This window comes from Acomys minous (assembly GCF_964271855.1).
Source record: "Acomys minous genome assembly, chromosome: 17".
In the NCBI taxonomy this organism is placed as follows: Eukaryota; Metazoa; Chordata; class Mammalia; order Rodentia; family Muridae; genus Acomys; species Acomys minous.
Genome location: NC_140500.1, coordinates 31,641,069 through 31,666,891, shown reverse-complemented (window position 1 = coordinate 31,666,891; position 25,823 = coordinate 31,641,069). Strand labels below are relative to the sequence as shown.

General features: G+C 43.8%; 1 protein-coding gene across 4 annotated transcripts in view; it reads left to right on the top strand.

The window, feature by feature from the left end:
• FANCD2 (FA complementation group D2) overlaps positions 1 to 25,510 on the top strand; it is a 64,918-nt gene extending 39,408 nt beyond the window's left edge. For all 4 annotated transcript variants that reach the window (XM_084766456.1, XM_084766455.1, XM_084766457.1 and 1 more), the window contains 16 exons: positions 958 to 1,101; positions 2,778 to 2,888; positions 3,661 to 3,789; positions 4,167 to 4,285; positions 6,521 to 6,631; positions 8,208 to 8,338; positions 10,424 to 10,517; positions 12,883 to 13,005; positions 14,330 to 14,423; positions 14,937 to 15,008; positions 15,254 to 15,292; positions 16,847 to 16,921; positions 18,171 to 18,245; positions 19,802 to 19,948; positions 22,198 to 22,299; positions 25,105 to 25,510. In XM_084766456.1, the coding sequence (XP_084622582.1) occupies positions 958 to 1,101; positions 2,778 to 2,888; positions 3,661 to 3,789; positions 4,167 to 4,285; positions 6,521 to 6,631; positions 8,208 to 8,338; positions 10,424 to 10,517; positions 12,883 to 13,005; positions 14,330 to 14,423; positions 14,937 to 15,008; positions 15,254 to 15,292; positions 16,847 to 16,921; positions 18,171 to 18,245; positions 19,802 to 19,948; positions 22,198 to 22,299; positions 25,105 to 25,176 (1,638 nt within the window). In that variant the 3' untranslated portion in view covers positions 25,177 to 25,510. The remainder of the gene's footprint in view (positions 1 to 957; positions 1,102 to 2,777; positions 2,889 to 3,660; positions 3,790 to 4,166; positions 4,286 to 6,520; positions 6,632 to 8,207; positions 8,339 to 10,423; positions 10,518 to 12,882; positions 13,006 to 14,329; positions 14,424 to 14,936; positions 15,009 to 15,253; positions 15,293 to 16,846; positions 16,922 to 18,170; positions 18,246 to 19,801; positions 19,949 to 22,197; positions 22,300 to 25,104) is intronic.
• Positions 25,511 to 25,823: the final 313 nt, after the last annotated feature.

The following is a 25,823-nucleotide window of genomic DNA, read 5'->3' as shown; positions in this document are numbered from 1 at the left end:
GAAGAAAACCAATTCCCATAAATTGTTCTTTGACTTCCACACATGTTCTGTGGGCATGCACACAAACATAGAGAATAAATGTAGTAAAAATTTAAAGCCTCAAAAGTCATAATAAATGACTAAATAGACTGTGAATGGTTTTGAAATGCTTAAACTTGAAATGCTATATATGGTTTGTGGTAGTCAATGAGCAGTAGTCTCCTGTCACATTCACAGGGTAAGTGTCATGTATTTGAGAAGTTTCCTGGACACGTGGATGCCAGTTTGCTTTATAGCTACGATGCATTTGTTTAATTTATTATGTGTAACTCCTCTAATCTCCTAAAAGTCCAAGGCTAATGTTAATGTTAATATCTATATCTAATTCATCAGGCTATTGAACTGAAGAGGGAAGTGAAAGGCTTGCTCAAAGACAGACAGTGTGCACTTGGGCTAAGACTGGAGACCAGATTCTCCTGGTTTCCTGAACTGACAGCTCTTGTTTACCTGATCGTTCATCCTTAAGGAGAAAACCAAAGATGCTGTTGGTGTCGTCAAGTGCTGTGGCGTGGGGAATATTTAGGGAGTTTGGTGAAAAGAATGTGGTGATGCAAGGAAATTAGAAGTTTTCACCAACCATGAGTGTGTATTGGGCTTTAGTGTGTTAATAAAGTTAGGTTTGAGGGGTAGGGGAGATGACCACTCAAAGGCTAAGAGTACTTACTGCTCTTCCAGGGCATAGGATTTCAATTCCTAGCACCCACATCGGGGAACACATTACCACCTGTAACCCATCACCACCTGTAACCCCAGCTTACATGGGATACAGTGCCTCTGCACTCAGAGTGTACACCCTCCCCCCACACACACATACACAATTTTAAAATAAAATTAGATTAAATTTTTTTTTCAATTAGGCTAATATCTAAGACTTTAGCTCTTTTGAATTGCTCTTTTGTCCGTCCCTCCTTTCCCTAGGAGTCCACAGGGAAGGAAGGGAAGTCACCTGCGTCACTGCAGAATTACCGCGGTTTTCTCCGAGAGCTGGACATTGAGGTCTTCTCTATCCTACATTCTGGACTTGTGACCAAGTTCATCTTAGACACTGAAATGCACACAGAAGTAAGTGGCAGCCTGGGGTCCCAGAGCTTAACCTTTTAGAACCTTCCTCTGGTCTGTTCATATTTCAAGAAGAACACAGATATTTAAAGTGGTTGGGCTTGGTGTTGTGGCACACAACTCTAACCCCAGCACTTGGGGGACAGAGGCAGACAGATACTACAAGAGCAGCCTGGTCTACATAGTGAATTCCAGGATTGCCAGAGCTAGCATTGAGACACTGTCTCGAACAGATAGCAAAAGTGAAGTTGAAAGCTGGGAATAGTGTTCAGTGGCAGAGCACTTGCCTAGCAGTCAGAGGGATGGCAGATGAGACGAAAGGGAAAGACAGGGAAGGAAAGGTTGGATTCTGACTTTAGAGGCTCAGCATGAGTGCAGTAGTGAGCAATCATCCTTGTCACCCTGACTGTTCACAGGTCCCAGGTTTTCTCAGTGTGTCAGAGGTTGTAAAACACGGTACTGGTGCATGATCCTTAGCTGCAGCTTATTAATTAGAAGCACTGAGTGCACTATAAAAGTGGAATACTATTGGGATTAAAGAAGTCAGTGCTGTTTTTCCATTTTCATAACATTTGTTCAGTGTCTAGAGGTTGGTTGGTTGGTTTGTTGGTTTGTTTGTTTGTTTGTTTGTTTGTTTGAGACAGGGTTTCTCGAAACCCTGTGTAGCCTTGGCTATCCTGGACTTGCTTTGTAGACCAGGCTGGCCTCAAACTCACATCGATCCACCTGCCTCTGCCTTCTAAGTGCTGGGATTAAAGGCATGCGCCACCACGCCTGGCTTAGAGGTCATTTTTTGTTTCTCTTTCTTTTTTTTCAAGACAGGGTTTCTCTGTGTGGCCTTGACTGTCCTGGACTCACTTTGTAGACCAGGCTGGCTTTGAACTCACAGTGATCCTCCTGCCTCTGCCTCCCAAGTGCTGGGATTAAAGGCACAGGCCACGACGCCTGGCTAGAGGTCATTTTTTATGTTGATGACTGACTAACCTAGACATGCCAGTGGTGTGTTAGCACAGTTTGCTGCTTGCCTTCAGTTGGTCAAGTGTAATAGAGGAGGTAAAGACGATTGTTCCACATCTATTAATATCTGAACGTCAATAAGAGTGTTCTTCCTAGTAAACTTGAGAGCAGAGAATATTTTCACAGAGGAGGTAACTTTTGATAAGGATTTTTCACTGAAGAATAGAATTTCTTCAGACTAAAATATTTAAAATGGCATGGATTTTTTCCTAATAGTTGTAAAATTGTAGGCACTTACAGAATAGAACTGGTTGTGTATGCTTTTTAAATTTTTTAAGCATTTCTTCATCAATCTGCTCATAGAAGATTCTCCAGAAATGTGTATTGAATAAACAGCCTGGGTGGGGCATTTAACCCAGGCCATCTCTTGTCTTGTACGTATATGTAGAATGATTCACCACAGTGAATAGCTGTGAAAAAGTGGAAGGAAATATGGCGCTGAGGAACCTGGGGGTGACTCTGTGGGTAAAGAGTTTGCCACCTTTCACATAGGCACTGGGGATCTAAACTCCAGTCCTCCCGCTTGTGTGGCAAGTGCTGTGTGCACCGAGCCTTCCTTCTAGCCCTCTATTTCCTTTTTTTGGGTGGAGAAGTCCGTGAAATACACCTGAAGTATCCTGCGTAGGGCATGACTGAGGTTATTTGTCATCTTCATCTGACAGGCTACAGAAGTTGTACAGCTAGGGCCTGCTGAGCTGCTTTTCTTGCTGGAAGATCTTTCCCAGAAGTTAGAGAATATACTGACTCCCGCCAAGAGAATCTGCTTTCTCAAGGTTAGTAGAGACTGGGCTTAGGAGACTTGGGAACAGGCAGGTTTTAGTGGTGAGGAACCTGCAGTTGTGTTTAGTTTACTAGATAACATGGTGGCATTCCTGATACCAGATCATAACTGTCTTGCCCCACCCAGGCTGGGCTGCAGTGCAGCCTGACAGTGAAAGGCCCAGGCTGGGTCCCTCACACCGAGTGTGTGGGGGGGTGTTATTTGCTCGTAACTAATTGTTATTTGCCCAAACTCATTAGTTATGATGCTCTGTACTTTTGACATTTTGGGACAGTTTCCCATATAGCCCAGGCTGGACTTGAGCTCACTGTGTAGCTGAAAATTGTCTTGAGGTCCTCCTGATCCTCTTGCCTCCATCTCACCATGCCTGATCAGAAGAGGGTGTCAGATAGATCCCTCTGGAACTAGAGGTACAGACAGTTGTGAGCCACCCTATGGTACTAGGGAAGAAACTAGGGTCCTTTTCAAGAGCAGTGAGTGCTATTTACTGCTGAGCCATCTCTCTGGCCCTGAGTCTACACATTTTCATCAAACCTTGTTCTAACTATACAAGATCCAGTCTGTCAGGTATTTAAAACAAAAGAGGGTTTTTTTTTTTTTTTCTGGTTCTATCATTCTATCCCTTTGTTATAATATTATCTTAGGCAGGTAAATTACCTCTTCTATCTACTCCTACCTGGAATCACAACTTTGAACTCTGAAATAGTTATTAATTGTAAGGAAAGTATCTAGTTTTCCCCTCATAACTCTGAGGTTTATTGTAGAATAAAGGAAGCCGGAATATTGGATTCTCACATCTTCATCAGAGATCTGTCCAGGACATTGTTCATTGTGTTGTTCAGCTGCTGACTCCCATGTGTAACCATCTGGAGAACATTCACAACTACTTCCAGGTCAGAAGACTGTCCTACTTGTAAGACGAGAAACCATAGAAGCACAGGCAGGCAAGGATGGTGTGGAGGCGGCTCTGGGAGGAGGGAGGAGGAAAGAGGAAGAGCGGGAGGGGAAGCTACAGGGCAGGAAAGCGGGCCGACTCCACAGCTGCACAGCCTGAGCGTGGCCTCCAGAGATGGTGCGGGACTGTCCAGAAGACAGAGGCAGAAAAATTATGTTACAGGTAGGCTTAGCTTTGTGGGTCTGTAAGTAATTGCCAAGAGTTCCTTCTTAACTGGAAAAAACTGAAAAAGAAAGAAAGAAAAAAGGAAAGGAAAAAAAAAAGAGGAATGAGAACAATTGCTGGAGAAACTAGACTAAAATCTTTTCTTTTTAGTGCCTAGGTACTGAAAATCTCAGTGTAGATGACAAGCCAAGAGTGAAAGCCCAGGAGCACCACACCATGTCTTCCTGCTACCAGAAGCTGCTGCAAGTCTTTCATGCACTCTTTGCTTGGTGCGTGCGTGTAGGAAGTGTGGTAGGAGGAAATGAGTGTACTTGCTTTCACTTATGAGTCCCTGAAAGAAGAGGGAAGGGGATGGATACGGCCCTTACTGTGGTGTTTTCTTCTTTTCCATTCAATCTTGTGAAACCACTGAATCTTAAGGAGTCACTGTTATTAGTTTGACAAATTAGGTGACTTACAGATTATGTGATAAAAAAGTGAGCACAGCGTGAGCTGGGATATTTGGGGGTCCCATGGACGCAGTGGCATTTGATGAGGCTTTTAAAAACAGGGTTCCACAGTTCTTGAACTTGCTCTGTCGCTGAAGCTTGTCCTTAACTTCTGATCATCCTTCCCCCACCTCCTGAATACCAGGCTTACAGACCTATGCCCTCGTGCCTGGCTTTCATGTGGGGCTGGGGATGAAACCTAGGACTTCATGCATGGTAGGCAAGCACGCTGCCAACTGAGCTACAACCTCACCCTTGAAAGATCTTTAAAGAATCAACGGTCTTTTTATTTTACTTTTTACATCTTGAAAATTATGTATACACATGTCTATACCCTCCAAGGCCAGACGTGGGTATTGGATCTCCTGGAGTTGGAGTTCCTGGTGGTTGTGAACAGCCCGATGTGGGTGCTGGGAACCAAACTCAGGTTGTCTGCAAGAACAGTTTATGCTCCTAGCCTCTGAGCCCTCTCTCAGCCTCAGCTTTTAAAAAGAAGGATAGAAATATAGTATAACAATGTTTTTACATTTTAGTGTGTGTGTGTGTGTGTGTGTGTGTGTGTGTGTGTGTGTGTGTGTGTGTGTGTGTCTGTGTATGTGTGCAGTAATGTATACTCCTTTCAAGTGGATCCAGGAGTCAAAGTCAGGCTTGGCAGCAAGGGCCTTTACCTGCTGAGCATCCCACTGGTCCCAGGAGTTGGTTTTTAGGGAGGTAAAGAGTTGGAGACATAGCATGGATGAAAGCAGAAATAAAGGCATGCCTCTAAGTATTCTGTTCCGTAGTCATGTCTTATCCCATCTGGCCTCTTTGAACAGGTTTTTCTGGAGAATTTACCCAAGCTTAAATGTTATGCTAAATGTTCTCTTCCGAGCCAAGGCAAGATTGTATCAGCTGCCTACACAACACCCACTTGCATGTGTCATTGGCATCTCAGACTCATCACATCCAACTCGGTGCACATCATCACTGTTCCTCCAGTTTTGCCTCACTTGAAAATGCCATCATCAATCTTGTGTGCCAAAACCCAGGAGTTACACTTTTGCCTCCTCCTTCCTACTCTTTCCCACGTGTGACCCTAAATTCTATTCATTTCATCATCTAAATAGACATCTCCTGCTTCCGGCCTTCCATCATATATGACCTGGTTTCGCACTCGGCCTCTCTATATCTCCAGATGTCCTGCCTCAGTCTGTGCTTCACATCAGTCTTCCCAGACGTGATATCTGATGGCCTTAGGCTTTCTTGACTCTAGGGCTCTGGCCTGGCTTCTGCTCTTACCCAGTGTCTCCCATTCAGCCTGCAGTAGACTGAGTTCATTCAGCACCCTACTTAACTGAAGCCCTTCAAACACATTCACCCTTCTGCAGGACCCTTAGCCACTGGATCTGTACCTTTTTTTTTTTTCCCAGACAGGGTTTCTCTGTGTAGCCTTGTCTGTCCTTGATTCACTTTGTAGACCAGGCTGGCCTCAAACTCACAGCGATTCACCTGCCTCTGCCTCCCCGAGTGCTGGGATTACAGGTATGCGCCACCATGCCTGGCTCTGTACCCTCTTCTTACTAAATCTCTTCAGTTTCTGGAGAGAAATCAATTATGTTTCTCCACCCTTATTAGGTAAACCTCTTCTCTAGCCTTCAGCTCCCTTCTTTCTAACATTCTGGCATTCTCTTCTGGAAAAGCTTGACACATTTTGTTAAAATTGCTTGTTTTTCTTCCCTTTTAGACTGTAATACTCTCCACAAGGGCAGATGTCAGTCATTTTTAATTTCTCAGTAATTAAACAGCAATGTCTACTGAAAGATTTGCATTGACAGTTCATCGAGGAGGTTTTTTTAATGGTAAACACAAAAAAAGGGTATTCATTATTAAGGAAATACATATAAATGCACCTGTGTGCACGTGCGAGAGACACACACACACACAATGTATGAAAGGAAAAGGAAGATGTTGCTGGAGATGACATAGGGGTCAGATTATGTAGACAAAACTGAACCACTTTTGTTGACTTTGCTTTAGGAAAGGATTTACTCACCACTCAAACCATCGCCTCCTGCGCTCAGCCCTAGAGGTCCTTTCCAGCCGGCTGAAGCAGACAGACAAGGAACAGCCCTTGGAGGAGCTGGTCAGGTGGGTCAGAACGTTCCAGTATGCTCTCAAGAAATCCTAGAACTAGACCGGCAGAAATTTTTTTGGAAACATTCATTCTTTCAGTGTTGGACAAAATATATTTAGCTGTTACTCTCTCTTAACATATGTGGTTTTTTTTCTTTTTTTTTTCTTTTTTCATGTTAATTATTTATCTATTAGTTTTTGAGACTGGTTCTCATTATGAAACTCTGTTGGTGTAGAACTCATGAAGTAGACCAGGCTGTCCTCAGACTCACAGCGATGCATCTGCCTCTGCCTCTGCCTCCTGAATGCTGAAATTAATGGCATGCACTACCACCCAGCCCTATTTTTTATACTGTGTGTGTGTGTGTGTGTGTGTGTGTGTCCCCGTCCCCTCTGGAAAAGCAGCAGGTGGTCTTAACTGCTCAGCTGTCTCTCCAGGCCCTTGTTTTGTTTTGTGTGTTTGTATTTTTATTTAAGAAGGTCATGCTATACATCCTAGTCTGGCCTCAAACTCACTATTCTCCTACTGCAGCCTCCTTTGTGTTGTGGTTACAGGCATGTGCCACCATGTTCTACTCTTAGCCAACTCTGGATTATCTAAGGACCTACTCTGTCTTCTAACAATCTTGAGGATGTAAGGAGCAACTAGTTGTACTAATTGCCATTCCCACACTTTCCAGTCCTTTATTCCCCATCTTCATCATGGTGAGTCCAAGGCCAGCCTGATCTTTGTGAGATCTTCCTCACTCCCACATAACATCCCAAAAGAGCAAATAAATTATCCAAGGTTTCCTGTGGTATCTTAATGCTTGGGCTTCTTGGTGTATGTGACCCTCCCCACTTAAGGCAAAATTTTTTCCATGTAGCTTTTTTTCCACCCAGCTTGCTCTGTAAAAGATACTTACCTGTTAAGATTCTTGAATGAAGCTGGGTGGTGGTGGCGCACGCCTTTAATCCCAGCACTCAGGAGGCAGAGGCAGGTGGATCGCTGTGAGTTCGAGGCCAGCCTGGTCTACAAAGGGAGTCCAGGACAGCCAAGGCTTCACAGAGAAACCCTGTCTCAAAAAACAAACAATGAAACCTATTACTATGGTAGCTATGGTGGCACACATCTTTAATCATTGCACTCAGCAGACAGAGAGGTTGATCTGTAGTTTGAGGCCAGCTTCGTCTATAAAGTGAGTTCTAGACCAGTCAGAGCTACATATGAAACCTTGTCTTTTAAAAAAAAAAAAGGAGAGGTATTAAAAGCACCTGAAAATGAGGTGAATTGTTTGTGCTATTAAATACTTACATTTTATGTCTACTTACATATTTCTGTGAGGCAGAGGACAGGTTATAGGAGCTAATCTTCTCCTTCTACCATTTAGTTTCCTGGGGCTGAACTCAGGTTAGCAGGCTTGTCAGCAGGTCTCTACCTGCTGAGCCATATTGCTGCGCCAGAGCCTGCCCCCCCCCTCCCCCCCACTCCTCGCCCGCACCCCATATAAACGGCTTGGAGACAACTTGGGCAACTTGTGTGCATGTAAGTAAAGACATCTTAACTGCATGTGATGCTATGTCTGTTCCTTTGTTTCTTGCTTTTTTACAGCCAGAGCTTCAATTACTTGCAAAATTTGCACCAGAGCATTCCCAGTTTCCAGTGCGGTCTGTATCTTCTCAGACTTTTGATGGTCCTTCTGGAGAAATCTGCAAGGCCTGCCCAGAAGAAAGGAAAACTTGGTGAGGAGCCCAGATCCCGTTTTGGGGGGAACGGGAAATATGAATAGGATTGATACCTTATATTTGTAAATATGGTGTTTCCTAGAATTTTGAGTGTTTTTATATGTAAATCAACAAAATCATTGACATGCTCTTTTGCTTCACCTAAGAGACCATATTCTCAGAAAGGCCTATGACACTGCTTAGCATAACTTTGGTTAGATTAATTGATTGTACAGTTTTTATATAAGATGTAGTTTTTAATTTCATTTTATTTTGTTTTTTGTATATCAGTGTTTTGCCTGCATGTATGTTGTATGTGTTTGAGACCAGAAGCAGGCATTGGATCCCCTATGACTGGAGTTACACCTGTGATCTGCACAGTGGATGCTGGCTTTCTCTTTAAAAAAAAAAAAAAAAAAGATCTTATTTATTTATTTAGTGTATATACGTGCTCTATCTGCATGTACCCCTGCATGCCAGAAGAGGGTATCAGATCATAGTATAGATGGTTATGAGCCACAGTATAGTTGCTAGGAATTGAAGTCAGGACCTCTGGAAGAGCAGACAGTGCTCTTAACCTCTGAGCCATCTCTCTAGCCCACAACCTTTCTCTTTAAGTATCCTTCATCATGACTCTTGGAATGTAAATCACTAATTATCTTTCCAACTTTTGGCACAATAGAAAGCATGATTAATATGTGAAAGAAATCTTTTTTCCTATATTAATAGAATAGAGTAGGTTTTGTCTAAAACAGGAGGCTATGTTTTAAAGACAGGGTCAGTAAGTAGGGTATAGTCTTTTTTTTTTTTTTTATAAGACTTATTTATTTATTTGTTTGTTTGTTTGTTTATTTAATGTATATGGATACTTCATCTACATATACATGTGTGTACCAGAAGAGTATAGTCTTAATAAATGGTTTCATTTATGGCAGTTGAGTTAATGGGATAGGAGCAAATGAACTTTTTAAACAATTGCTTGCTAGGCCAGGGCTGGTGCTATCTGCTTATAATCCCAGTACCCAGGAGGCTGAAGGAGAACTGTGAGTTTGAGGTTGGCCTATGCAGACTTGCTGTGTTCGTGCTAAAGATGCCCCTAAAGTTGTGATCTGCCCAGCTCTATTCCCTAAGTTGCTGGTATTAGAGGCATGTGCCACCATGCCTTGTTTACATGGTGCTGGGATAGAACTTAGAGCTTTCTGCATATTAGACAAGCACCCACACAACACGCTTGAACTAAAAACAAAGCTGCTTGTTATGCCAAGAACTTAAATTAAAAATAATATCTGGGGCTGAGATGGCTCAGCAGTTAAGAAGGTTTACTGCTCTCACTGGGGACCTGAATGCAGTTCCCAGCATAGCTTCAGACAGCTCACAGCTGCATGCAGCTCCAGCTTCAGGGGTTCAATGCCCTCTCTGGCCTCTGTAGGCACCTCACTCAGATGCACAGACCCAAACACAAATACTTGCATCTATACATAATTCTTCTTTAAAAACGTTTAAAATTATACCTTAAAACTTTTGAAATTTTTATTTTAAAAAATAATTTTTTTCTTTCTTTCTTTCTTTTTTTTTTTTTTTTGGTTTTTCGAGACAGGGTTTCTCTGTGTAGCCTTGGCTGTCCTGGACTTGCTTTGAAGACCAGGCTGGCCTTGAACTCACAGCAATCCACCTGCCTCTGCCTCCCAAGTGTTGGGATTAAAGGCGTGCGCCACCACACCCGGCTTTATTTTTTATTTATGTTATTTAAACATTTATTTTAAAAAATAAAATAATTCTTTTGGTCAATAATCTTCCTCCAACACTGAAACGGTAAGAATGTGCTTATCTGATCATTAAGCACTATACATAGGCTGACAGGTCCACTATATTCTATTAATACATATAATTAGTCAGTGAGTTTGGAAGAGAATGGTTAGCAATGTCTCCTGAAGCCCCACCTAAATTGGAGCTCACTGTACTGGTCTCCAGTCAGTCTCTCAAGTGTTAGGAATGAAGGTGTGAACAACTACACTCAGCTAACAGTTGTGTTTTTAAATGGTTTCTAAAAGAATGAGGTCAGATTATTGTGGATGAAATAGTTTTTGTTTTGTTTTCCAACAGCCTCCCTGGCCAAACAACTACTTTGTCGAGCATGGCCTCATGGGGAAAAAGAGAAGCACAGCACTTTTAATGACCACCTGCATGATTTGCTCTGGTGAGGTGATTACTTTCTTCCAGGAAGCCAGACTGCATTTTTCCATTTTGCTGTTGTTGAGATCTCTCATGTAGTTAGGGACTGAATCGTGACCTTTGTTAGGGGTCTTGAGAGCAAATGACAGTTTAAAATGAACATATTTTAGAGTTTGGTTCCTAAGATGCTTTCCTTCTGCTGGCTGCTGTCAGCTAATTCCTTACTGAAATCCCATCAGAGTAGTCTGCAGTAGTGTCCTCCCTGTTAACATCCATTACTTCCAGGGTATCTGAGCATGTTCCTTTTTTGTTTGTTTGTATTAGTATTTATTTTGGCTTATTGAGGTGTTCTCAGTGTGTAGCTAAGGATAGCCTTAAACTTGTTCTGTCTATACTTCCTGAGTGCTGGAGCTGCAGGTGTGCACCATCCATCTGGCTCTTGTGTTTCCATTTTATTTTATGTGTATATGTGTGTTTTGCCTGCATGTGTGTGCACCATGTATATGCACTGCCCTCAGAGGTTAGAAGAGGCATCGTAATCCCTGGAACTGGATTGTGAGCCATCAAGCTCTGAGAATTGAACACAAGTCTTATGGAAAAGCAGCCAGTGCTCTAACTACTGAACCATCTTTCCAGCCCTTTTAACTGTGTTTCTAATTGAAACTTTATTTACTCTTAGTTCTTGACAAACATGTGGAATCTTTGTGATTAAAAGTGAATGTTATGGGCTGGAGAGATGGCTCAGAGGTTAAGAGCACTGTATGCTCTTCCAGAGGTCCTGAGTTCAATTCCCAGCAACCGCATGGTGGCTTACAACCATCTATAATGAAATCTGATGCCCTCTTCTGGTGTGAAGACATACATGCAGATAGAACATTGTATGCATAATAAATAAATAAATCTTTAAAAAGTTAATGTCATGCCTGGCAGTGGTGGCGCATGCCTTTAGTCCCAGCACTTAGGAGGCAGAGGCAGGTGAATCTCTTGAGTTCAAGGCCAGCCTGATCTACAGAGTGAGTTCCAGGCAGTCAAGACTACACAGATATTCACAAAGTAAATGTCAGCAGTACAACCAGAGCTATATGGAGAGACCCTTTCTCAACTTAAAAAAAAAAAAAGGTCAACTTAACACATGGTAGCATCACATGAAAGAAATTTTTTGGCTTTAGAAAAGTTTACTGTTGGGGCTGGAGAGATGGCTTAGCAGTTAAGAGCACTGGCTGCACTTCCAGAGGACTTGGGTTCAATTCTCAGCACCTACATGGAGTTCACAACAGTCTGTGACTCCAGTTCTAGGGGGATCTGGAACCTTCACATATACATAAACATAGGCAAATCACCAATGCACACAAAATAAAAATAAACCTTTACAAAAAGGAAAAAGTTATTATTGTTGGCAATGTTATGGTGCTTACTAGTGCTTGTGACATTGCTGTGTCTGAGTTCCTGGAGCATATCTTAAATTTCCTTTTCCCTCCCTTCCTTGCTTCGTTTTCTCCTTCCTCCCTTCCTTCCTTCCTATCTTCCTTCCTTCTTTGTGTGAGAGAGTGTATGCGTGCGCACGCGAGTGTGTGTGTGTGTGTGTGTGTGTGTGTGTGTGTGTGTGTGTAAGAGAGAGGGAGAGAGACCGGGGATTTAACCCTGCTGAAAAATATGTTACCACTAAGCTACAACCTCATCTTCTTTTTACCTTTTACTTTGAAATGGGCTTATAGCTGGGCAGTGGTGGTGCACGCCTTTAATCCCAGCACTTGGTGGATCCCTGTGAGTTTGAAGCCAGTTGGTCTACAATGCGAGTCCAGCACAGCCAAAGCTACACAGAGAAACCCTGACTCGAAACCCCCCCCCAAAAAAAAGAAAGAAAAGAAAAAAGAAATGGGCTTATTACTAAGTTGCCAAGGCTTACCTTGAACTCATTCTGTACCCCAAGCTGGCCTTGCATTTGTGATCCTCCTGTCTCCAAGTAATTAGGAGTACATGCCTGTGCCACCAGGCTTGCTGCCACGTCTTGAACTTTTGAACCTTTTTCAGGCATTTGCTGCAAATTGACCACTCACCATCTGGTCTGGTTCTCTCGCTGGATGCTTTTTTGCTCTTTCCTTCCCAGGTTTCGACAGGGTTCTTATAAGCACTGAATGTAGTTGCAGGGGGCCACTGTATTAGTAGGTTTCCACTACTCACAGGATTCCTGAGAAAACGAGCTGTAAAGAGGGGAGGTTTGTTTGGGCCCCTGGCCATTTGCCTCCATTGTCTGTGTGTGATGGTGAGGAGAGGCAGGACCCAGGGATGGGGCTTGTGGCGAAGCAAACTTGCTCACATGATAGCCAGGAAGCAGGGCAGATTTAGGCACTCCGTAACATGTGTCCCTGTTCTTCTGACACTTTGTAAAGCATCTACTTGGAGCACACAGACAACGTTCTAAAGGCCATAGAGGAAATCGCTGGTGTTGGTGTCCCTGAAATGGTCAATGCTCCAAAAGATGCATCTTCCTCTACGTTCCCTACATTGACCAGGTAAGGGAGTTCTTGCTCCATCTCATTTTGATTTGGAGGGTAAACTCACCCACTCCTTTGGCAGTATAAGTCTTACTGTGTATACTTCCTAAAATGCTCTCAATTTAGGTCTATTAGTTAATTAACTCATCACTCTGATAAAATATCTGACAGAAGCAGTCCGAGGGGAGAGGGAATTATTTTACGTCACAGTTTCAGTCCACTGTGACAGCTAAGTATGGTGTCAGGAGCTGCTCCATGATCACTGGCAAGTTTGAGGCTGCAGCTTGTTCACATGACTCAGAGCAGGAACTAGAGTAAACAGGCTAGAACCAGGGGCAGGCGTTACCTTCAGCAGCCTACCTACTCCACTAGCCAGGCCTGCCTCCCAAAGCTCTACACCCTTCACACTAGCGCTGTAAGCTAGCTAGGGGCCATGCTCAGATCATGAGCCTGTGGGGGTAATTCAGACTCAAACGTGTCACAAGATCTGTAGAAGGCTCTCAGAGAGGAATGTAGTATCACTACTTACAGTTTTCACAGATAAAGAACTACTGTTTTCATACTTAGCATGTGTGAGGCCTGGATTCTGCTCCCAACACACCAAAATTAATAAAAATAAGACTAACTTAAAGCCGCCTTTCTAATACTTTAACCACTTTGAAAAACAGTTAATTATTGTACCTAATGATTGTCTTGATGGTTTTGAGTGTTAAGTATCAATAGTTATCGTTTGCTTGTATAGTCAGTCCAGTTTATAAACACTTCAGCATCTTCATCTTGTTTGATTTTAATTCCCGTGAGGTAGAGGTATCATTACCAGTTTTACTGTTGAGGAAAATGAAGATTGAAAGAATCTCTCTGCTTGCAGTCAGTGAAGGGAACTCGGAACCACAGCTTAGCTTGGCTTCCCGTGCTACATCACTGCTGCTTCCATCATCGTGGTACTGCTCTTCCAAGCTAGCTCCGCTGTCTCACACAGCATTTACCTTGGCTTGGGCTTGGCTTTCCATATTTGAGCTCTCTCAATAGGCTCTCATCTAGTCTGGCTAGCCTCAATCCTTTTGCAGTTGAGGGTGACTTTAAACTTCCACTTCTCTTACCCCACTTGCTCCTGCTGCTAGGATTGCAGGCATGTACCACGATGCCCACCTCGTGGATGCTGAACCCAGTGAGTGCTAGGCATGCACTCTTTAATTCTTTCCATTCCCCTCTCTCAGTGGACCCTGTTCAGAAAACACTCAGGGACGGAGGTGCAAGTGGCTGTTGGGCTCCTGGCTTCTTCCTCAGGGACCTTCCCAGAACAGTAAACAGTATATCATGTGGGTATTCATCTCCCCTGTAGGCACACCTTTGTCATTTTCTTCCGTGCGATGATGGCTGAACTCGAGAAGACAGTGAAAGGGCTTCAGGCTGGCACAGCAGCAGACTCACAGCAGGTGCCTCAGGCATTCCCCTCAAAAGCAGGTGGACTCTGATGAGTGGGCATGGGTCTTTTGTCCTAGGTTACTTTCTTTCAGTTGCCAAGACCTAAGAGTTCTTTTTAAAAGCTTCTGGCTTCATTTCTTTTTCCTCTAGCTGGAGGGGAGAATTGAGCTATTTCCCCTTGTTTCTGCCCAGCTTGCCACTTCCCACCTGGCTTGAAAACCACCAAGCCTGTTTGAGATGCCCTAGATCGTGGCAGCCTCCAGACAGGGCTGAGGTGGACCTGAGGTAGACAGGGGCTACACAGAGAACTGGAAGCCACAGAGAAATGATGCCAGTACAGGCTTCTACCTACTCGGAAGTAACTGATTTTCTGTGAGGTGCTCTGGTGTTATCACAGTGTGTGTGACCCTGATGAGCATTCTGGCTGCCACGTCTTCTCGAAAGGGATAATGACAAGCTGTGCTGGGGGAGGGCACTAGAAGCACTGGGCTGTGACTCAGAGGCCTGCGTTTGCCTGTCCCCAGGTTCATGAAGAGAAGCTTCTCTATTGGAACATGGCTGTTCGAGACTTCAGCATCCTTATCAATCTGATGAAAGTATGGGGGCTCCTCACCTGCTTCGCTTGCCAGTCTTGACCCTCTTTGCTCCTTTCTTGCTCTTCCTGGACTTAAGTTACAAGAGTTTCTTTATTCTGTAACTGACTTCCTGTTATACTGTCGACATGTCTTCTTCATATTAGAATTTCCCGTCACTCAGAGCTCTGCTGTGTGCAGTGGGAAAGAGGCTGTGATGCTCAAAGGAACTGACCTCAGGTTTGGTTTCTTGTCTTTCTCCTGTCCAGGTATTTGACAGTTATCCTGTTCTGCATGTGTGTTTAAAGGTAAGAGATTCCCTTGGGCTGGAGAGATGGCCCAGAGGTTAAGAACACTGTCTGTTCTTCCAGAGGTCCTGAGTTCAATTCCCAGCAACCACTTGGTGGCTCGCAACCATCTATAATGTGATATGATGCCCTCTTCTGGCATGCAGGTGTACATGCAAGCAGAGCACTGTATACATAATAAATAAATATTTTTTTAAAAAAAAAAAGGTTAAGAGATTTCCTAGGCTTTGGTCAATATATTTTCTTCCTGTGTGTAATTTCAGAGGGTCCTCAGCTAAACAGAATTGCTTTATTCCTCATTTACATGCCAGAGTCTATGCTAATAGGTGGTAGTTCAAGGAAGACAATGGCTAGCATTCGCTACAGTAGTTTGAGGCAATTTTCTCATGAGATAAGAAATAGGTTGAAGCTGGGCAGGGTGGCGCACACCTTTAATCCCAGCACTTGGGAGGCAGAGGCAGGTGGATCACTGTGAGTTCAAAGCCAGCCTGGTTTACAAAATGAGTCCAGGACAGCCAGTGCTACACAGAGAAACCCTGTCTCAAAAAACAAAAACAAAAAACAAAAACACAAAAAACCCCAAACTAGGGAGAATCCCTACAGAGCACAGTGTTGATGGTGGGCATGATGATGCACACCTCTAAGTCTGTAAGTTAAGTGGATCTCTGTGAATTTAGGACAGCCTGGTCTACATAGAGTTCTAGGTCAGCCAGAGCTGCAAAATGAGACCCTGCCACAAACAAAGAAGAGCAAGCCGGGCTCATCCTTGCCCTCCCCTTGCAGTATTTCCAAGCAGTGGAGGAGTAGTTATGGGTGGTTTCCCTTTTAAAAGTCTTACAAGGGCCAAGGCTGGGGATGTTGCTCAATGGTAGAGGACCTGCTTAGTGTGTGCAAGGCCCCAGCTTCGGTCTTTTGTTCCAAAAGAGAAATGAAAAGGTCCTTGGGGGTGCTTTGTGAATGTCAAATTGGTATTCTGACAGTTGCATAATCCTTCCCTTCTCCTCTGAAGATCTCCCTGTCTGGCCCTAGATTTGATGGTAACCCCGAACAGAACAGTACGGGGAGAATACTTCTCTCCTCTTGGTGTCTTCTCCCAAGTGTGAGGTACCCTGTTCTTGGTATCTTGTGGCCTTCTCTCTTCACTTTTCCCTGGTACAGTGTAGGAGATGAGCCGACTGGAGGAATAATTTAGCTAGAAATGGACTATGTGTTCCCTTGGTCCTGTTAACATTTCTTCTCTTGAGAATGAGTCATATTTCGGGGGCTGGAGTGCAGCTGCCACTGTGTTCTCCAAGCTGAACAAGGGCTCTGGCTGTTGCCTGTGCCTGGGTTTGTGAGTTTGCCTAGTTCTGGAGCTTATTTATATAGCAGGCCTGTTTACTTTTCAACTTAAGTTACATCCTCCAAATTAACATTTTGGACCACTCCTAATTTATTTGAATGTACACAGTGATGATATAAAACTCTTGGGCTAGGTGGCCTGTGCTACCTCACCTGAGGGTTTTTCAAGTGAAGGTCCTCAGCCAGGGCTCAGCACCGCGTCTCTCCCTTCAGTATGGACGTCGCTTTGTGGAAGCATTTCTGAAGCAGTGCATGCCGCTCCTCGACTTCAGCTTTAGAAAGCATCGGGTAAGAGCTGAGAACAGAGCCAGCTGCCAGGGGTGTCTGCAGGATTTCTGAGCTTGGGCTGGGGGTACAGCAGCAGTCTGTTGCCTACGTTCTGTGCAGCAGTTCTAAGTGACACCAGGCCAGCTATAGCCAGAAGTGGCCAGGTAAGCTGAGCCTCTCAGCTCACTCTGTTCAGACCCACCTCAACACTTCTCCCCAGTCTTTGGGCTTATTCCCTTTAACTTGTCCTTCATTGTGCACACCAGGCTCTCCTGCAGTGCTGTCTCTGCAAACACTTTAGTAGCCACTTGAGCTATAAAACAGGCCTATATACTTTTAGAGCCAAGTGGTACTTAGAGCTGGCATAGTGAGTATAAAAGAGGTTTTTGTGTGAACATCATATATGTTTGTCTGTAAAATGTAATTTCATCACACACATACCCCTTTGCCTTCTCATCTCTTTTCCTTTCCCACTGAACCACCTCTGAAACATAATTTCTTACACATATTTAGAAAAATGAACTTTACAAACTACTGGCAGTATTTAGTTATCCTTAGAGGTGGTATCTTATCCTAATTTACAGATGGGAAAATTGAGACATGGTTCACTACTTAAAACTGCAGTCTGATGCATGCCTGTCACCTAGGCACCAGGATAGTAGAGGATCAGAAAGAACTTCAAGGTCATCCTCAACTAGAAAATTTGAGGCTATTCTGGGCTACAGTAGACCCGCTTCTCAAGGGGGAGGAGGGTGGGGGAAACAAGCTAGTGGCTGGAAAGATAGCTCAGTGGTTAAAGGTTTGTATTACTCTTCTAGAAGACCCAAGTTTGAACATGTCCAGCAACATTCATGCATGTGCTTAAAATAAATCTTAAACTCACTGCCTCCAGGCACGATGATGCATACCTGTAATTCTAGCACTCTGGTAGGTAGAGGCAGGCAAATATCTGAGTTTGATGCCAGCCTGGTCTACAGAGTGAGTTTCAGGACAGCCAGGTCTACACAGATAAAAGCTGTGTTGAAAAACCGAAACACAATCAAAACCAATCTAGCTCTTAGTAGCAAGCAGGTTGATAGAGACTAGGGGCAGAGTTGAGGCTAGGAATCAATTGCTAGCTGGCCTAGTACTGTTATCTGAGGGTAGACTTGGGATCATTAGCACAGGCTAGAAACTAGAGTTTACCCTCCCCAAAGCCTTGATGCAAAAACATCTTGCTTCTCAAATAACAGAATGTTAAACAGGACATTTATGAATTCTGTTGTTTTAGGAAGATGTTCTGAGCTTGCTGGAAACCCTTCAATTGAACACAAGACTACTTCATCACCTTTGTGGGCATTCCAAGGTAAGAGGGGAGCAGGTCTGATTGTGAAGGACAACCAGCCATGGCCTGAAGCTCATGATGCTCAGTGTCCCTGTGAGATGATAGGCATGGGCCACCAGACATAGCTTCAAGCCTGTGTCCAAAGGCAGTTTACAGTAAGCAAATCCTTTGTTTCTGCATGTGACTGGTAGTTATCGAAAGGGAAAGTTTTGTATTTGAATTCAAATTTTATAGCTGTGTTTCCTTGTTTCTGAGGACCCAAGTGTAGTTGTTCACATGTATAACCCCAGCACTTAGAGGCTGGCTGGCCTAGCTACAGAGCAGGACACTGTCTCAGAATAAGCCAGTTCTCGGAAGAGAGACAGAGCACTCCTAGATGAGTTACTGTCACGAAGTGTCCTAGAGTTAGGGTTTCTGTTCCTGTGACGAAACGCCATGACCAAAAGCAACTCAGGGACAAAAGAGCTTATTTAGCTTACATATCCTTTGAGAGAAGCCAAGGCAGGAACTCAAACTGGGCAGGAACCTGGAAGCAGGAGCTGATGCAGAAGCCTTGGGGAGTGCTGTTCACTGGCTTGCTCATGTCTTGCTCAGCCTTCTTTCTTGGAGAACCCAATACTACCAGCCCTACAGGCTTTCCTCCCGCCCAGTGTTGTAGAGGCATCTTCTCAATTGAGGCTCCCTCCTCTCACATGGCCCTCGCTGTACCAAGTTGACATAAGACTGTCCAGCACACAGAACTGTAATGGGGTGACTGTTTGCAGGTGGTAACTGTTCAACCCTGGAAGTATTCCAGGCCAACTATCTAGAGCTTCTCAGCTACGGGACTTGGTTGTCTCTTGTGAGAATATTTATTAAAAGATGTCTCTTAGCCAAGCATTGTAGCCCATGCCTTTAATCCCAGCACTTGAGAGGCAGAAGCAGGTGGATCTCGGTGAGCTCAAGGCCAGCCTGGTCTACAGAGTGAGTTCCAGGACAGCCAAGGCTACATAATGAGGCCCTGTCTGGAGCAAGTGGGAGAGGGCACATCAAACAAAACAACAACAACAACAAAAATAATCCTCCAGTTGGAACTCTTGAACATTTGTCTGAAGGAACATAGAAACAGTGGCTTCTGTGGTCCCTGGCAAATCAAGTGGTATTTTGAACCATTTTTTGCCATTCATTTCTTCCCCAGTTCTGCTTAGAAAAAGCTGAGCTGGAATTTCTGGGGCTTAAAGCTGACCAGAGCTAATTTTTAGTTTCATATCATTAAGTATGACTTGGGGCATTCAATGATTAGTCAACAGAGCTTATAAGGGGTACCTAGAGGTGTTGGTGGTCTGTCTTCTAGTTTTTTTTTTTAATTCACTTTACATCCTGATCATAGCCCCTTCCCCTCTTCTCCTCTTGATCCCTCCCTTCCTTCCTCTTCCCTCTATTCCCCCATATCTTCTAGTCTTAAGTTTTTATCTGATATTCTTTCGGAATACTCATCAAACTGTTATTTTTTGATGGAACGTGTCTCTGGGCCATAGTCAAACATTTCTGTTTAAGAAATAGGAAACATGACAATAAACTGGATGATTTCTTTTCAGATTCACCAGGACACAAGACTCACCAAACATGTGCCTTTGCTCAAAAAGTCCCTGGAGCTGTTAGTTTGCAGAGTCAAAGCCATGCTTGTCCTCAACAACTGTAGAGAGGCTTTCTGGTTGGGCACTCTCAAAAACCGCGACTTACAGGTAAGCCTGAGGTTTATACCATCAGTTATGAGCTCCCAATCCTGCTCTTTGTAAGAGCTTCAGAAGAAATATGAGATTACCCAAGGCCTGATCTCCTACAGGACTCTCTTTAGCTAGCCTGGTAACACAGGCTTATAATCCCAACTACTTGGCAGGATGACACAGGAGGATCACAAGTTCAAGGTTTGCCCAGCCTGGGCAATTTAGCAAAGCTGTCACAAAACTGAAAGTAAATAGAGGGAGCTAGAGATACAGCTCAGGGGTAGAGTTCTTCTCTAGCTAGAATATGTAAGGAACTAGGTACAGTCCCCATTAGTGGGGAAAAGACTGTTGCTACCATGTGTGCAGTTGTTTAGGATTATAAGACTGGAGAGACAGCTCAGCAGTTAAGAGCACTAGCCACTCTTTCAGAGAGCTCAGGCTTGATTCCCAGGACTTATATGGTGGCTTGCAAAAGTAATCCCAGTTGATGGGATCCAACCCCGCTACAGGCCTCCATGGCTCCATGCATGAGGTACACAGACATACATGCAGGCAGAGCACTAATAGACGTAAAATAAAAATAAAAGTAAGAAATTTTCAAAATACTATTTAGCTGGGCAGTAGTAGCACAGGCCTTTAAGCCCAGCACTTAGGAGACAGAGCCAGCCTGGTCTACAGAGCAAGTTCCGGGACAGCCAGGGCTACACAGAGAGACTCTGCCTCAAAAAAAGAAAAAGAAAAAAAAGATAAAGTTGGAGCACATTGCTCATTGTCCTGGCAATACCCCTCTCCCAGGGAGCAAAGGTACAAAACATTGTTGTCAACAGGGAGCCAGCTTAGATAGCACATTGCCTATAGTCCCAGCCCTAGGGAGGCAGAGATAGATCTTTGTGAGTTCGAGACCTGGTTTACAGAGCAAGTTCCAGGACAGCCAGGGCTACAGAGTGAAGTCCTGTCTCAAAAACAAACAAGCAGGATGAAGAGATTGCTCAGTAGTTAAGGGCACTGGCTATTCTGTAGAGGACCTTGGCTCAGCTCCCAGCACCCACACGGCAGCTCACAGCTATCTGTGACTCCAGTTCTGGGGGATTCATGGCACCAGGCACGCACAAGGTGCACATATATGCATGCAGACAAAAATATCCATATACATAAAATAAATCTAATTTTAAAACAACAAGGAGCCAGCTCAACATAGCCCTTTCCCTGTGCCAGGGGGACTCTTGTAAACCCCACAGAGCAATTTATAACACTCTCATGTATGGACAAACTTTGAATTTTTTTCTTAGTCTTTCTAATACTGAAAATGCTCTCCAGTTTTAGCAAATGGGCATGATTATCTGGAACCGTTTGAGTGTGACACTGCTGTGGAATTTCAGCATTACTCATTTTCAGGGGCCAAGACCTCCTCACGTATACTTACACTAGCTGAGGGTTGTTTTAACTTTCTAAAACATGCTTGTAGGTGTACTTCCACGAGTGTCTGTGCAGCACGTGTACGCAGGGTCTAGAGGAGGCCAGAAGAAAGCGTGGGGTTCCCTGGTGGGAGATACAGGCAGTTGTGAGGTACTGTAGGTGCTGAGAACTAACTCTGGCTCCCGTGTAGGGGCAGCAAACACTCTGAACTACCGAGCTGCCTCCCCAGCCCCACCAGCTGAGTTGTATAATGGTATATATGAAAAGAATAGAACAGTGGTGTCTTTCCTTTACATTAAACTAATGACGTCACTTCTGTTGTTTTCTTGGAGAAAGCTGAAGCTCAACTTTGACAGACTGTTTAACAGTGAGTTAGTGGAGCCTGGGTTTGAGTTTAGGCAATTCCTCAGACTGTGCTTGGCTATTTGTGGTTGGTGTATGGTACTTAGAAGCCTTAAGGTATTGAGAAATAATATTCTTGGCCACAGACTCTATGTAGCCCACGCTAGCCACAAGCTTCGATTCTTTTTTAAGTTCTGACTACAACTTCAGCCCTTGGGACAATTTTACATCTATATTTAGTGTTAACTGAGTCACCAATACAACATCTATTGTAAAATCTACTGTAACACATAAATGCAAAAATGGACCTTGTATAGAGTTATCTGTCACTTCCATGGGCATCTCAGGTACCTGGAATTGAACAGCATTTCTTTGAATGATAGCTCAGAGGTTGACATGTTTTGAATGGCTAGAATATTTCTTCTGTAATACCTAGAAACTCACCCTTCTCCAAAACCACAAATGTGCTTAGTACAGTGCACCATTTGTTTTGCTTCTTCTATATTTAGGGTGAAGAGATTATTTCCCAGCATCTCTCTTCCTCAGAGAGCACTGCAGAGGACAGTGATGATGGCGCGACATCCCACCTCTCCAAGAGCAGAGCAGCAGAGGTATCTGCACAGGCTGGTCTGGCGTTGGTGAAACGTTTTACTTAGTATTCTTGTTTGTTTGTTTGTTTGTTTGTTTTGTTTTGTTTTTCGAGACAGGGTTTCTCTGTGTAGCCTTTGCTGTCCTGGACTCGCTTTGTAGACCAGGCTGGCCTCAAACTCACAGCGATCCGCCTGCCTCTGCCTCCTGGGATTAAAGGCGTGCGCCACCACACCCGGCTACTTAGTATTCTTTGTTAGCAAAAAGTACAGGGTTCATGGGGCGTGGTGGCACACGCCTTTAATCCCAGCACTCGGGAGGCAGAGGCAGGTGGATCGCTGTGAGTTCGAGGCCAGCCTGGTCTACAGAGTGGGTCCAGGACAGCCAAGCCTACACAGAGAGACCCTGTCTCGAAAAACTTAAAAAAAAAAAAGTACAGGGTTTTCTCTGTATATATTTATTAAATACTTCTGTGCCCATCTCCATTCCCTACAAAAAAGCTTTTATAAACCCTGTGGGATCCATTCAATTACATTGTCTCAAGATATGTTGGAAATTTGTTTGCAACATGAGAGGAGTTATAGCTTCCTGGTAGAGCATGTACTTAGCATGTACATGTTTGTGCATTCAATACTCTGTACCAGAAACAGGCGGGTTCTTTTTTCTTCCATTATATAGTATCGTGTTTTCCATGATCTTGTATATAAAGGTATTCTAGAAGGGGGAAAAGACTAACATATTCTGTGGTAAGATGAGTTAAGCCATTTCAACTTGTGTTTGTTTGGCCGTCCTGGCTGGCCTGGAACTTACTCTGTAGATCAGGCTAGCTTTGAATTCACTGAGGTCTGCCTGCCTATGCCTCCCAAGTACTGAGATAAAAGGCATGAACCACCAGGCCTGGCCATTTCAACTTTTTTTTTTTTTTTAATGTGTATGAGTATTTCTTTGTGTGTGTTTTTCTGTGCACAGGTGCATGCAGTACCTGTGGCTGCCAGAAGAGAGTGTTATACCCCCTAGGACTGGAGTTAAGAGTTGTAAGCCACCATGTGCATACTGGGTGTTGAATTTGGATCCTCTGGAAGAGCAGCTAGTTCTCTTAATAACCTTGATCCATCTCTCCAGCCATGGCAGCTAACATGTTCCTTTTTACTTTTTTTGATAGTCATTTCTTCAGGAGGGTAACAATATGAGACACACTTTTAGGACACTGGTAAGACTGCTTGAACACTCAGTCTTACCTAATCCTTGAATAATGAGACTCATCTAAAGTGAGGGCTAGCCGGGCGGTGGTGGCGCACGCCTTTAATCCCAGCACTCGGGAGGCAGAGGCAGGCGGATCGCTGTGAGTTCAAGGCCAGCCTGGTCTACAAAGTGAGTCCAGGACAGCCAAGGCTACACAGAGAAACCCTGTCTCGAAAAACCAAAAAAAATAAAGTGAGGACTAAGGCAGCTGAGGCAAAACTCAGAAAAGAATTTATTTACAAAGCTATACTAAATTTAAAAATAAAGCAGTTTCAAAACTAGCCCAGGGCCAAATACAGCACTGTTGTATGTTACCATACAACATAGAAATGTGAAAGCAGAAGCCTAGAGTCAAGCTGCCAGAACAGAGAAGTAAAATAATATAGGTCTTCATTCTTTTCTATGGATGGTTGCTTTTGTGGATTTAAAGTAAGCTAAATAAAAATGTGTGCATCGAATGTTGCTCAGTTCATTTGAGTTCTGGATGGCAGGCCCTTCAGCTAGAAGCTGTGCACAGAAAGACTGCCCATTATGGAGTCTGTTTGCATGGCTCTATTTTAGTCCTATAATAAAACTCTTCTGCTTACTCTCATAAGGAATCTGAGGTAGTCAGTATGCTATGCTTCTACTACATAGATGAGTCCTAGTAGAGGAGCAAGGCAGTTTCACACTGGACTCTTGTTGGCATATGCCAGTACTTGTAATAACTTTTGCTTCATACACACTTACTCACTTATTTGCTAATTTGTTTATTCCTTTTGTTTGTATATGAAGAATCTTGCTATGTGGTCTTGGACTCAGGATCTCTGTGCCTTACCTCCTGAATCTTGGGATTACAGAGTTGCACCATACTAGGCCTCGCTCTATATTGAATTAATGTGACTTTGTTTCTGTGTCTTATGCCTGAGGAACAACTGGAGAGCTTTGGCTTATTTAAAGATCATGCAGATTTGGTTCAGCTGTAAATAACTCAGCATCAAAAATGACCTCTTGGACTGAATGTGGTGGCTCACACCTTTAATAACAGTACTAGGGAGGTAGAGGCAGATGGATTTCTGTGGGTTCAGGACCAGCCTGGTCTATGTAGTAGCAAGTTCTGAATCAGATAGAGTTACACAGTGAGACTTTGCCTCAACAAAACAAACTTTCTCTATAGTCTTGGCTTATATTCCATGGCAAGAATTATGGGGAAGCCAAGAGTAGTAGCACATGCCTTTAGTCCCAGCACTTGGAGGCAGAGGCAAGTTGATCTCCTGAGTTTGAGGCCAACCAAAGGCTCGCCTCAAATGAAATAAGAAACTGGACTAAGCATGGTAGAACATGCCTGTAAGCCCAGCACTTGGGAGGTGGAGGCAGCTCACAAACTCATGGTCATTCTTGGCGACATATCTAGTTTGAGAGTTCTTGAGCCACCTGATATATCTTGCCTCAAAACAAAAAGAAAACAGGAGGGGAGCTTCTGCTTTAACTTACAAATGCTTTTAAGTCTTCATTGCTTTTAAGAATAAAAATGGTATAGTGTACACCCGTGAGAACTATGTTGCAAGAGTTGGCCTAAAGTACTTTTTTTCTTCTTTGTCCCCTAGGATGGGGAAGATGAAGCAAGTGATGGACAAAAGGACCAAGACAGTGATGAAAGTGATGACAGCTCCGATTAGGTGCCGGGACACCCCTGCCCCTTTTCATCTCTGGCGGCCTTTTACATTTTCTCTTTAGAGTTCAAAGTCTAGTCTCTGCCCTCCAACCAGAAGCATCCTGCTTGTCCTTCAAGAAGGGGTTTTAATTTAATTAACCAGTGGATTTCAGAGATTGTCTATCAACATCCAGGTCCCTGGCTTAGGAGTCAGTGGTTTGGATAAACACGGCTGTGCAGCACTGCAGAGTAAATGCTGTAGCTGGGCCTTGGGGGCTAGTTTTGAAACTGCTTTATTTTTAAATTTACGATAGCTTTGTAAATAAACTCTTTTCTGAGTTTTGCTTCAGCTGCCTTGACCCTCCCTGTAGATGAGTCTCATTATTCAAGGATTAGGTAAGACTGAGTTGATGTTTGAGCAGTCTTACCAGTGTCCTAAAAGTATGTCTCATATTGCTACCCTCCTGGAGGGGAAAAAGGTAAAAAGAGGGTAAAAAGAACATGTTAGCTACCCTCTAATTGAATTTTTGTTTGTGTTGTTTGTAACAGGGTCTCTCTTTGTAGTCCTGGCTATGGTGGTATTAATATGCTGACCAGAAGGGACTTGAACACTATTTTGATTTTTTTTTCCTGAGACATTGATTGTCTGTGTAGCCTTGGCTGTCTTGGACT